The sequence below is a fragment of the Triticum dicoccoides genome, chromosome 1A, assembly GCF_002162155.2.
Source record: "Triticum dicoccoides isolate Atlit2015 ecotype Zavitan chromosome 1A, WEW_v2.0, whole genome shotgun sequence".
Classification (NCBI taxonomy): domain Eukaryota; kingdom Viridiplantae; phylum Streptophyta; class Magnoliopsida; order Poales; family Poaceae; genus Triticum; species Triticum dicoccoides.
In genome coordinates this window covers 563,454,303-563,467,183 of record NC_041380.1, presented here as the reverse complement: position 1 = coordinate 563,467,183, position 12,881 = coordinate 563,454,303, and the positions used below count along the sequence as shown (strand labels likewise).

Below are 12,881 nucleotides of genomic sequence, written 5' to 3'. Positions count from 1 at the left end.
CCAAAGACTGCCCAAACAATAGGGAATCAAACCTCCAACGATGCGGTAAGGCCCAGAGGGTGTGAAGCGGAATTGTACGTGATGATTCCACCCTAGCCTTACCAAAGCAGACCCCCTCTTGATAGTACGGTGACTCCTACGAAAATAGTCCACCAACAAGAAATGAAAGAGCTACACCGTCTTGAAAAACACTCCGAGGGGAAAGAAATCGTCTCGAGCCAAAGGATGAATCTCTGAAATGCTCAAAGCACATGGTTAGTCCGCAAATATGTTGTCATCAATCACCAAAAACATCGAGAGAGATATGCCTTAACACTTGGGTAAACTCGCGTTCCTCGTTTCCAATCAACCCCATTCAAGCTACCACCTAGTTGAGATGGCATGATGACTTGGTCCTTTCACAAGGACATCTGTTGTGACAAAACCACGACACTCACCATGTTGAGCAAGTCTACAAGTCATGCACCATCAGAATGACAACTTCTCACGGTCAAATGAATTAATTGTTTGTTATGTTGTTTTCGTGTGATCTTCAAGCAACTGCAACCACCGCTCTCTCCCCATCACTCATTCTGGTCATAGGAGAGTTGTGACTTGGGAATAAAATATGCGAAACACATGGACACACGATAATATTAGATCGACATGTGTGTTTATTGATGACAGTCTTTCAATGGTCATGGCCATTGATCTATCAAGACATTTATATGAGCACACATTAGAGAACGTGGAGTTGCACCAACTTAATTGAGGCACTGTGATAACATATAGGTCTTGTCCAATGTCTATGTTATGTACTTATGCCTGACATTGCCATCTGTACTTATATGTGTAGTGTTTTGCTTGGGTTAGCAAATGCTACTTTGTAACCTGATAGTTATAAAGATTACTCATTTGTTTGTCATGAAGCATGATGTGAGGTATGGTTAGTCAAGATGGGATTTCCCATTTACTGGACGAGAATTTTGTTTTTATTTGCTTTGTCCTAGAGGATTTTACTTTAGCATAAGGTTTTAAATAGAAATTCTGAAAATAAAAAAAAGTAACATCAATTTCCTTGTACAATATGCTTTTGAGTTTTGTGCAAATATCTTTGCAATCTTTGGATATCGGAGTTTCAATGAAAATAGTTTATATTAATATTTAGAGACATTTTTACATGACTATATTTTCTTAATATAATAGAAAAGTATAATTATAAAGATGGTATGCTGAGAGAATGAGTAATAAAGTAAACATGTTGAATATAAATAATTGATAACCAATATAAATAATATCTCGGTCTACCAGTTACAATGATCATGATGAGAAAAAAATACGACAACTAGATGACATCCCATTCCCGTCGCACTGAGAGAGCTTGGTCAACGGAGCATGCCATCTTCAGCAGGTCTGTAACATGCTCCACCATCAAGGTGGTGACTTTCACATTGTTGATTGCTTCAGTAAGAATATGAATCAACTTATGTCATGCCATCTTTGTGTGATCTTCAGTCACCCACAATCACCACTCTCTCCCCAATAAATCTCTCTCGACTAAGCTGGTTGATAGGGCTATCGGGGGATTGTGACTTGGAGAGAGACACACAACGAGAAACACTGGGCTTTTGCGGGCCTTGTGGCCTTAAGACACAACTATTAAATCATAAGTTCTGCTTGGGACGTTGAACGAATTTTGTGCCTATGATCGACAAAAAAAATGTCTTAGAATTTTTCTATGCAACTTGGTAAGAATGAGCAAGAAAATCACAAATTTCAGTTTTTCAACGATTGAAACTTAAAACTTATTGTGCTCTCGTGGGACATCCAAGTACTTTGCGAATCGCGAGGCAAACAAGCGGCATGGAGCGGTTGGTAGGTGTGTGCCCTGGCACCTTTGTGACCATTCGAATTTTCGATTGGGAGGAGACTTGCCTAGGAGTAATAAAGGTCGTTGCTTCTTTCACACGCCTAAGATTAAATCAATATCTTTTGAAGTACATAGAGGCAGACGCTCACATACACTCACTCATATGAAAGCGTGCATACACACACTTTACCCCTATGAGCGCTTTCGAGATACCAAGCCAACACAATATCTAGAGACTAACGATGTCACCATAGACGCCTTTGTAGTTGACGGAAATATCTTCTCCAATTAAATGAACGCCGTCAGAAAGCCTGAAATAAAAATTTAAAATGCAAGCACCAATGTCAAGTTTAGAACTTAAATTCTAGTCGGTTGGTTCTACCACAAAGAACCTAACCATCTAAGTTACTCTCAATTCGCCAAGAAACATGCTATTGAATGTATTGTTTCTAGGTGTAGAGTTTAGCCTTCTTTCTCCTTTTTTTATAATTTTCAATTAATAAAACAAACAATGAGCTGGTAGTGACGCCCTCAGTAGCCCTCAACAGTAAGACACTTGGTTGAGGGTGTAAAAAAGCAGTGAACCTCGAGGTAGGGCATCGACGATCGACATTGCCATCAAAATAAATAGGAGAAAATTCGAAGAGCCCATGTCATAGATCCTGCAACAGTTAGAAGTGGAGGACAAAGTGGACAATGCTTGTTAACATACTCCCTCCGTCCGTGAATAAGTGTACATCTAGCTTTTGTCTCAAGTCAAAATTTTAAAACTTTGACCATCTTTCTAGAAAAAAGTAAAAGCATTTATGGCACCAAATTAGTACCACTAGATTGGTTTTCAATTGTACTTTGATAATATATCAATTTGATGCCATATATGTTACTATTATTTTCTATATAGTTGGTCAAAATTTTAAAACTTTAACTTAGCACAAAAGCTAGATGTACACTTATTCACGGACGGAGGGAGTACATCGCGTCCGCGATTGAGACGCAACACAGCCGCCACTTCTTCTCAAAGAAAGAAAAGAAGCTTAGGGTCCATGTGCCTTCCGCTGGCACCACCGGTCCACCTTGTCTCTGGTGGCCCTGCTACCGGGATGGATCGTGCTCCATTTGTTGGTATTTTTTGAGTTCGTCTAGGGTGTGTCCTACTCATGAAGACGAGACGACGGCGACGACTCCCTGGAGATGGAATAACGTTCTCCCCATCTAGCCCTCATTTCAGTTATGCTATAGCATTGTTAGAGGGTGTGTGGAGGTGTGGCGTCGGCAGATCTCGCGGGATTCGGTTAGTGTTCGTCTTCGGTGGATCTGTTTGGATCCAGTCTTTGTTTGTCTTCATTTATGTGTCTGCAGGTTGGATTATTTCGATATCTATTTCTCTTCATCAGCGATAATTGTTATTCTAGTGTGCTGGTTCTATAGGGTTTTAACATGATGACTTCCCGATTATCTACGGCAATAAATTTGACCTGACTTTGATGAGGGAGGCGCGCCTCCGAGTCACCCCGGTGCTTGTAGATGTTGCTTGATGGTTTACGGATATGGATATTGTCTTTTTTTTTTGCGGGTATCTTTTTTATTTCTCTGTTCCTTATACTATCATGACAATGTCATGATAAATAGATCAAAAATTATCTTGGAAACAAAAACAAAATGTCAAGGTCATGATCATCAAACTCGTATAAATTTCGGCCATACCTAGAGAGGGCGAACTTGGGCGAAATTCCAAACAAAACGGTGCTGCCTATATTCTTTGGTGTTGATGCTCAACGGATTTTGAAGATCCCATTATCTACTCATTTACTGGATGATTTTGTAGCGTGGAATGTCACAAAAAAATTTGTTTCTCGGTTCGATCAGCATACTATGTCGAGTGGGAGCACCAACTCGGACCAAGAATGAGAAAGGACCCAGCTAAGACATCAACAAACAACCCTGTTTGGGAGACTCTTTGGAAACTACAAGTTCCAAACAAGATAAAGATTTTTGTCTGGCGAGCACTACATGGAACCATACCTGGGATGGGAGTATTGCGAAGTAGACATATCAAAGTCTCACCTTCATGTCCTATATGTCACCAAGGACCAGAGGATATTCGTCATTTGGCTTTCATTTGTGTTCGTGCACGTCAGGTTTGGAAGTCCTTGGGTTTGGATGAGATAATAGATGCAGCTATTCGCACTGATCGCTCGGACTCAGTGGTAATGGAGGAGTTACTCAGAAATCCGATGAAAAAATCTCCTGTCTTGGGACAACTGGGGCTCCAGGAAACGGTTGCCGTTGGCGCATGGTACATCTGGTGGGAACACCGTGAAGCTGTAAAGGGGGTGAATGTCAAACCTGCACCAAGTTCCTCGTTTGCTATCCAAGCTATAACTTCAAATCACGTGACACGTCCAGCAGCGGTAACTTCTGAAGCTCGATGGCAACGTCCAGCTCCTGGGTCGTACAAACTGAATGTGGACGCGTCCTTCTTCGAGGACGGGAGTGGGGCTGCAGCTGCTGTTCTTCGTAATTGCCGTGGAGAAGCGATTGTCAGGGTCTCAGAGCTTATAGATAACACTCTTAGTGCACAATCAGCTGAAGCAATTGCTCTTCGCTTGGGGCTACGGCTGGTTTATGCAGTGGGGTGCTGGAATGTTGAAGTAGAATGAGACTGTGAAGAACTGGTACATGCATGTAATGGAGAGACAGAAATTTGGAGCCCCTACTCAGCTACCCTTACTGATTGTTTTCATCTGGCCCATGACATCTCGAATATTTCTTTTGCTCATTGTCCGAGAGAAGCAAGCAGAGTTGCACATTTTCTAGCTAGGCGATGCTATGATTCAAAAATATGTGAAGAGTGGTTAGATGAGATGCCTTCTTTCTTATTACCTCATGTAATCTTTGATGTAACACTTTCCCAAATTGAATAAAATGCCACAAGGCTTTTCCCTAAAAAAAACGGTGCTGCCTAATTCGCACCGTTTGACCTGCGAAAAAGCGTAACGTGGCACAGCACCCAACACAAACCCAACCCAGCAAAGCCACACGAAACACACTCATCTCCACCCCGCCACCAGTGGGCCACATGTCCACCGCCCACCCATCCGGACCCACCGCTCAGCGAACGGAAAACCGTTCCCGTAATCATATCCCAGTCCGCCCGCCTTTACACGGCAGCACTGCGTAATTAGCAATCCGCAGGCGTAATTACGGGAGAAGCTTTCCCCTAACTAAAAGTCTAAACCCCAGGCGGAGGCTACTAGCGGTATACTACTGCTGGTCTGACCAATCGGAGCACGAGAGCTGCGCGGGTGTCCGAAGCGGATCGCCGGATCCCCGCCGCGCCGGACCGGTGAGATCCAGCCCCCGCCGGCCGATCCCATGGCCCCCGCGGCGGCCCGGGTCCTCGTCCTCGTCCTCGCCCTCGCCGCCGCCTCCTCCCTCGCGGGGCGCGCGGACGCCCTCCGGTCGCTCGGCGTCGGCGACGGGGCGGAGGCCGCCGCGCAGGGGGACTACGCCGTGGACCTCAACGCCACCAGCTTCGACGCCTTCCTCACGGCCTCGCGGGAGCAGTTCGCCGTCGTCGAGTTCTTCGCCCACTGGTCAGTCGCCCCCCGGCTTGATTCGCGTCATTTTTTATTCGATACGGAAAGTCTCTTCGATTCGATTTGATCTGGAATCGCGAGATGGATACGAATCGAGGCTGTGAAGCGGGGTTTCATGTTGTTGTCGATCTGCCGGTCGCAAATCCAAAATGATAAGTTCGTCTCTGATTTCAGCTACTGAGCACGGTATTAGCCACTCGCGTGTAGTTTTCATATGTGTCAGAATAGTGTAATTGTACTTTCCTCGTGTTATGTCTGAAATTGCTACTGACTGGAACCAAATGAAACCTGATGATTTTGTCAACTCATACTACTATTTTGTTTGAGTGAATCTATGCTCTAGAGATGTTCGCTGCCAAGCTTATTTTGGTTTGACTTGTTAGACTATTAGTTTGTTAAGATTTATTAAACTATTAATCATTATGCCTAACTACTCCCTCCGTCCGAAAATACTTGTCATCAAGATGAATAGAAGGGGATGTATCTAGATATACTTTTAGTTCTAGATACATCCCTCTTTATCCATTTCGATGACAAGTATTTCCGGACGGAGGGAGTACTTAATAATAAACATGGGTCGTAGATGTGGACTATAGAGTGATATCACTGCCCCTCAGTTAGAGAATTTTCACTGATAGAAGATCTCTTTTGTCCCTAGTAAATTGCTGCTTGCCAAATTCGAATTCATTTCTACCTACCATACTGTCCACTAATTTTACCATTGACTATGGAAAATTTGAAGGACTAACTGGCTTATCTTTGTGGAAACACTCTTAACACCCTCTTAGCACTCCATTTCATTACTGCTTAATGTCATTTGTTTCCATCTTGTTTTATTTCTGCTAACTAAATGCCTGTCATGCTTGTTCAGGTGTCCAGCTTGCAGAAACTACAAGGTATTGAGCCTATGGTGATAGAATGTATCGTATATTCATATGATCTGGAAGGCTACTCTTGCTAATCTTGATTTCTTCCTTACCTGCAGCCTCATTATGAGAAGGTTGCGAAACTTTTCAATGGTCCAGATGCTGCGCATCCTGGCAGAATACTGATGGCTAGGGTTGATTGCGCATCAAAGGTACAGTACTTCTCGTGAAGGGTGATAATCTTCATCAGTTTGCTGAAGCTAAATAACTAAGCACTTTAAAAGGCTAGAAATAACCTAGAGAAGTGTCGATGTGCATCTTCAGTTTATAGTTCGTCCTGTTTGTTATTGCCAGCCAGAAGGCTAGAAATACAGGAGGTTCTTCTCATGTGAAAACATTAGTCTCTTATTTAATTTAATTCTCATTTCTCTCAGAAATCTGATAATATACTGAATTGCATTGCTAACTTATTAGTTTCTCAAGCAGTGGTGTGCATTGGCATGCAGTGATGCTTTATTTCTTTTGAATGTTGGCAGCACAGGTGAATGTAGATCTTTGCAGTAGATTTTCTGTTGACCATTATCCTTTCCTACTTTGGGGCCCCCCACCAAAATTTGCTAACACTAAGTGGGACCGGAAGCAAGAGAAAAGCGAAATAAAATTGATTGATGATGGAAGAACAGCAGAGCGCTTACTTAAGTGGATAAATAAGCAACTGGAAAGGCAAGTTTTTCTCCCAACTATTTCACTGTCGCTAAAAGTTCAGTTGATATGGCATCTACCGAACTATTAAAATTTTGTGCTCCTATTTTTGTTACCTCTGTTTCTGACCTAAGTACATCAGTGTGTATATTTGGGTTTAACATCTTATTCTGTTGCTTAGATGCTTCGATATTTTGTTTCAGTTCTACCATTACAGGCTGATGGATTTTATTAATATACCCTCTATGCTATGTGCAGCTCGTTCACTTTGGATGACAGAAAATATGAGAATGAAAACATGCTTCCAAACAATGCTTCAGATCCTAAACAGGTACAGCTGAATAATTTATTTGTTGAGCCAAATTGCATAAAATCTTATTTCATGCACTAACAAGCAGTTTGTTTGAGTCCTTCAGAACCTTCGTTTATGTACTTAATCTGTTGTATTAGGTTGTTCAAGCAATTTACGATGTTGAGGAAGCAACAGCTCATGCGTTACAGATAATTTTGGACAACAAGGTTCTAGATAAATGATCACAATTCACAATTGACATGCTATTTGCTGCTCTTTTGCTGACTACTGCTACTGGTACTTGCAAACTGTAGATGATCAAGCCAGACACTCGTGACTCTCTTATAAGGTTTTTACAAATTTTGGTGGCTCATCATCCATCCAAGAGGTATGAGGTGTTCTTTTGAATTTATAGTGATGAAGTATAGTTATTCTGTATTTTTCATTTTGTAATGTTTTGTTGATTCCATAGGTGTCGAAGAGGATCTGCTGATCTACTTATTAACTTTGATGATCACTGGCCTTCGAACCTCTCTTTAAGTTCACAAGACAGTTCTAAATTGTTGGAAAGTGTTGCAGCAGATAACCACAAGATCTGTGGAAAGGAGGTGCCTCGCGGTTACTGGGTATGTCCTCTTTCTTATGCTTAGCCTGATGCTGATTTCTTTTCTATGCGTTCTCTTATATTGGGACCTTGTTGATATCCCACACACACAATCTGAACTGGTGATTTACTTTATTTAGGTATAGATTGTTCAGTCCTGATTTACTCTAGCCTAATACCTGACGTATTTTGTGAGCAGACCATACTTTGCTTTAGGCATGTGATTCCTTCCTTGTAGAGCCAATTTTCATAGCCCTTAGTTGTTTAACTAGAAGGATACAAGGAATGTATTGTGTATGTGCTTTTCGTTTTTTTTAGTTCAGATTTGCTCTTCTTATTTTTGTTTTTGCTGCAGATCTTCTGCCGTGGAAGTAAAAGTGAAACAAGAGGATTTAGGTGAACGTCTGCTCTCTGCATATGTTCTGAACATTTTCGTAGGGTGCAATTTTATTCTTTTGGTATTATGTGGACTCTTTCATGTACATTTTTTTAAAGTAGGCTGTAGGGACAGGCAGATGAACAACTTAATATCACATGAACTTAACGCTATTTCCTGTATCAGCTGTGGTCTATGGGTTTTGCTGCATTCACTTACTGTCCAAATTGGGGATGGTGAAAGCCAATCAACCTTTACGTCAATATGTGATTTCATACACAATTTCTTCATCTGTGAGGAATGCCGCAAACACTTCTATGATATGTGTTCAAGGTTTGCAAAATAAACTCTGTGTTACATTGTTGCTTTAAAAACCAAAAAAACTACTACATGCCTGACTGTGTGTGGCCTTTGCTTGTAGTGTGTCAGTTCCCTTCAAGTCAGCCCGTGATCTCAGCCTCTGGCTATGGAGCACGCATAACAAAGTTAATGAGAGGTTGATGAAAGAAGAAAAGGATATGGGAACTGGCGATCCATCATTCCCTAAGGCTATCTGGCCTCCAAAGGCACTCTGCCCATCTTGCTATCGTTCTTCAAGCAGGACAAGTGATGGGACCTTGCAGGTTGACTGGAATGAGGACGAAGTATTTCCATTCTTGGTTAACTACTATGGGAAGACGCTCGTATCATCCTATAAAGAAACCTACATGGAGTCTCTTCAAGGGAGGACGCAAGTAGGGGCGGCACTTGCTGACGATGCCTCCTCCTCACATGCTGCAAGAGTCCCAATTGGAGCTGCCCTGGGTGTTGCAGCTGCCAGCTGTACATTTGGGGCACTAGCTTGCTTCTGGAGAACTCAGCAGAAGAACAGAAAGTACTCGTACCGTTTACACTCTTTAAAGAAAATATGATTAGACAATTTTAGGTTGGTAGGATATCATTCTTGCCGTGTGCGTTTACGGAATTCAAATCATAGAGAAGTGATTAGGTTCTACTTGTCGATTTTACAGGCAAAGAAAGAACTGGAACTGAAAAACAGCCCACCAGTTGCTCACTGTGCACTTCATCAGAGGTGGCCTCCGTGAATGTATATTTCTTGGATGGGTTAAAAATCTTGGTAAGTAGCTCACAGAGAGTGCACAGAATCCAATGTTGGAGCTGTCATTTACAGATGAAATACTTACAGAAGCATGATGACCTAACCTGCACCTTGTTATAGGCTCAAATGTAGTTCTGTTTTTACCATATAGTTGTGATCTGATTGCTGGACATGGATGAGCTGTTGCTGCCCATTTGATCCGTAAAATTTTGAACTCAATGTTAATCCTGAAGTATTGCGACTTTTATCGGATATACTCTGTCTATGGTATCGAAATTTGTGCTGTCGACGACAGCATGGTAGTGCACCTAGAGGCTGATATACCTTACACAAGCAGCATTTGGGACTGGCGAATTGTCGAGCAACAATAACAACAACAATGAAGGCGACAAAGTGATTCCTGCATTTTCTCTGCGCATCGAATGTACATTGCACATTTCTAAAATTCCTACATCATCTTGTACTCCTGTCTCTCGTCTTGTACAGCAGGAACACTTCATCTTCACTGCTTCTGAAGCGAGTGTCCATGAATGTACATATGTGTTTTTCTTTCGATATACACAGGTATTCGAAGATGATATATGGACAGCCACAAGTTCACAACTCACAATTATTATGTACATATCCTCCATCTCTTGTGTCGACATGATGGCACACCCGAAGCTCAAAACCGCATCCAGATGCCATACTTGACGGCTGATGTCCATATCTGTTCCCCTTGGTGCACTACTGGATGGTGATAACCACACGCTGTTGCTGCGGCGGAATTGGCACCGGCTGCGTGCTCCCTGTGGCTTCTGGTTCTGAAACCTGACCATGCATAGCCTGCATTGTGTTCCATTTCCATTTCCATTTCAGCAAGAAACTTCATAAACATTTCGGCATTAGGATCAAGATGGTTTTACAAACCCGCCACTCGCTGCGTCGATAAAGCACTTCGGTCACCGCGACCAAGATGATGTAGACCGGTATCACAATTCCAGCAGTTCTAAGCATCAGCAGCTGGTTCCACAAAACAAAATTTTGCACACCAGGTTACATTTGCCAGGTCCCATAAAAAACGTGAGAATTGTCTCCAAATTTTCAGAGCCTCACTTACGGTGACAAGAGCGACGGTGTAGACGCCTTGATCGCCGAGGTAGACCGAGATGGCGTCATGGAGCACCAGGAGAAGCATCAGCTGAGGTTGCAACAATGTTTTAGGCTGTTAATTTTTGAAGCCGTCGAACGAAACAACAGATGTCTGGAACTTTTCACCGGCACTTACAGTTATAGCAATTATGCGGCAACAGATTACAGCCTTTGGGGTGGAAGCTTGGCGATCGTACTCGTAGCTTGTCGATGTGGAAGAGCTCCGGGCCTGTGCTTGGATGTACGCAGGGGTTCTGCTAATGAGAAGAGCATTAGATGATCCATTTGTCAGATGCCATATGTTTGATAGGTGAAGCATTAGGAATTATTGGTACCTGAAGAAAATGGAGTTTCTTCCCTGCTGAAACAACTTGGAAGGAGCCTTGTAGTTTGGTGTGAATTGCTGTTTTATCACCAAGAAATACAATCTACATATGTCAGTGGATGACAGCATGCAATTATCCACACTCTTACATGATTAGGGATGATGATTAGCTCGTCGGGCATGTGTACAAGTTACTAGCTAGAGAAACTGAATTTCGAATTTGAACTTCACCTGCAAGCATATCTCACATATGGTGTCCCCCTTCTCGTCGCACCACCTCTGGACGCATGTCCGGTGAGCATACTGAAAGAGACACTGATTCAATTCAGCCACTGCTTTCAGACAAGAGCAATGTACTCCATATGCAAGACGTTTTTACCTTCAAGCTGCCCTTGCAGGAGCAAGGGGCCTCCATGCATGTCTCGTCGCCGTCCTCCTGGCAGATCCTGCATTCCACCAGCACGCCACTCTTCGGCCTGCCGCCACCGTCTTCAACGACGACGGCCTTTTCACGACACGTCGGCGCCGAAGACGAAGCAGCATTGGAGGCCTCGTCGATGGCAGACTGCACCGTGGACGCCGTGAGCAGCCGGCCCGCCATCACCGCGAAATGGTCCGCCATCAACCCCTGGCTTGCAAGGATCACATATAGCTAGCGTCGGCCGATGTAGCGCGCGTCCAAGGCAAGGTAACGTCGGAAGCGGGGGAATTGCGCGAGAAGCGTGGACGGAGATGCTAAGCAAGGTCAGAAGGGAATGGAAGGGAAGGTAGAGGAGGAGGAGGAGGAGGAGGAGGAGGCTTGCAGGCCGGGGCTTTGATCGGCCGGGTATCTGAAGAGGCGGCGAGGGAGAAGCAAGAGATGGAGTGGGCGCCGTCGCTGTTGCCCGGCTGGCCGTGGCTCTTGCGGCAGTCTGATTCTGAGATGAAGTGCTAGTATAGCAGTCTGTCAGAATGCTTTAATAATGATGAAAAGGAAGCTAGCATCCATCGATCATTGTCATATCATATCTTGCTGCGAAGTGAGTTATTCCGCGCGCTTTCAACTGCCATATGGCCATCTTTCTTGCTTGCATTGGTTTGTGGTGTGCTTTAATCTTGGAGTGGGAGACTCGAGAGGTTGACAGGTGGAGCTGTTGGAAATTATAGGTTTTGGATGAGGCGGCTTTCCATGGCTTGGCTGTTAGGAACATCTGATTATTACTTTTTTGACAAAGTTAGGAACATCTGACCGAATCCCTCATGCTTCCTTACCACACGTTTTCTTGTCTTGTTGCTCATTATTAATTAATGTGAAGAATCTCTCCGCGAGACGGCCGCCTGTATATTCAAACGCAAGCTGTTGGACGCACTGGAAAATATTCAAACGTAGGCTGTCTCCCAATATTACTCACATTTCCCATTCCTCCCAAAGTCTTATATTTTCCTCACAGTCCTAGACCTCTAAATACATTTCCTCTATTCAGTCGTAACATGCGGCTGGGGACTCTCTCAACTCAGAGAACAATGTAGAGGATGCCAAACCGGAGATGAAAGGGGTGAGAGTAACACATATGTGAGTAGCACAAACCATGCATGACATGCATTGACCGTGTTATGTTTGGTCGTTTGCTAATATGTTTCCTCTACACATCGTCATTTGGAGACTACATATGAACAAAATGCGAGTGTTTTGACATGCGAAGCATGTACCTTTTACTAGTATTCCATTATAGATAGATGGTTTTTTTCCACCAGAATATTTTATAGCTGATGTTTCAGCTATTCTCAAAGGAAGGAATTGTAATTGCACAAGGCGAGGTAAAGGCCGGAAAAGCTATGTCTCGCTTATTGCCAGACACAAGAAGCGTCCGTCTTCGGCCTCGGGGAACCTAATACTGACCAGTTTGGGGAACCTTCCAGCGAACGGCTTTAGGAACCTTTCGCCTGGTTCGAGGGAGCTTTCGTTCGATTTTTCATTAGATATATTTTTCTACTTTTTCTATTGGTTTTATTTACAGTTTTTATTTCTATACTTTTTTTTCATGTTCGTTTTTATGTT

At 43.3% G+C, this 12,881-nt stretch overlaps 2 protein-coding genes across 4 annotated transcripts; one reads left to right on the top strand and one right to left on the bottom strand.

The window, feature by feature from the left end:
• The first annotated feature begins 5,120 nt into the window (after window positions 1-5,120).
• On the top strand, window positions 5,121-9,850 carry LOC119290633 (sulfhydryl oxidase 1-like). 3 transcript variants are annotated; one of them, XM_037569260.1, is made up of 12 exons: window positions 5,121-5,445; window positions 6,320-6,344; window positions 6,434-6,526; window positions 6,856-7,037; window positions 7,275-7,347; window positions 7,467-7,535; window positions 7,623-7,696; window positions 7,781-7,934; window positions 8,268-8,308; window positions 8,475-8,621; window positions 8,710-9,213; window positions 9,299-9,850. In XM_037569260.1, exons 1-11 carry the CDS (start codon window positions 5,225-5,227, stop codon window positions 9,197-9,199), a joined length of 1,569 nt encoding a protein of 522 aa, XP_037425157.1. In that variant the 5' UTR covers window positions 5,121-5,224; the 3' UTR covers window positions 9,200-9,213; window positions 9,299-9,850. The 3 variants fall into 3 exon arrangements, with proteins under 3 accessions (XP_037425157.1, XP_037425150.1, XP_037425166.1); XM_037569269.1 differs by having other exon boundaries at window positions 5,123-5,445; window positions 8,710-9,162; XM_037569253.1 differs by lacking the exon at window positions 9,299-9,850 and having other exon boundaries at window positions 5,122-5,445; window positions 8,710-9,292.
• A 12-nt stretch (window positions 9,851-9,862) lies between these two features.
• Window positions 9,863-11,722, bottom strand: LOC119290651 (E3 ubiquitin-protein ligase MARCHF2-like). Its single transcript, XM_037569277.1, has 7 exons — window positions 11,223-11,722; window positions 11,075-11,146; window positions 10,854-10,921; window positions 10,655-10,772; window positions 10,487-10,567; window positions 10,297-10,389; window positions 9,863-10,212 (listed from the first exon to the last, which is right to left on the bottom strand). Exons 1-7 carry the CDS (start codon window positions 11,463-11,465, stop codon window positions 10,114-10,116), a joined length of 774 nt encoding a protein of 257 aa, XP_037425174.1. The 5' UTR covers window positions 11,466-11,722; the 3' UTR covers window positions 9,863-10,113.
• Between the last annotated feature and the right edge of the window lie 1,159 nt (window positions 11,723-12,881).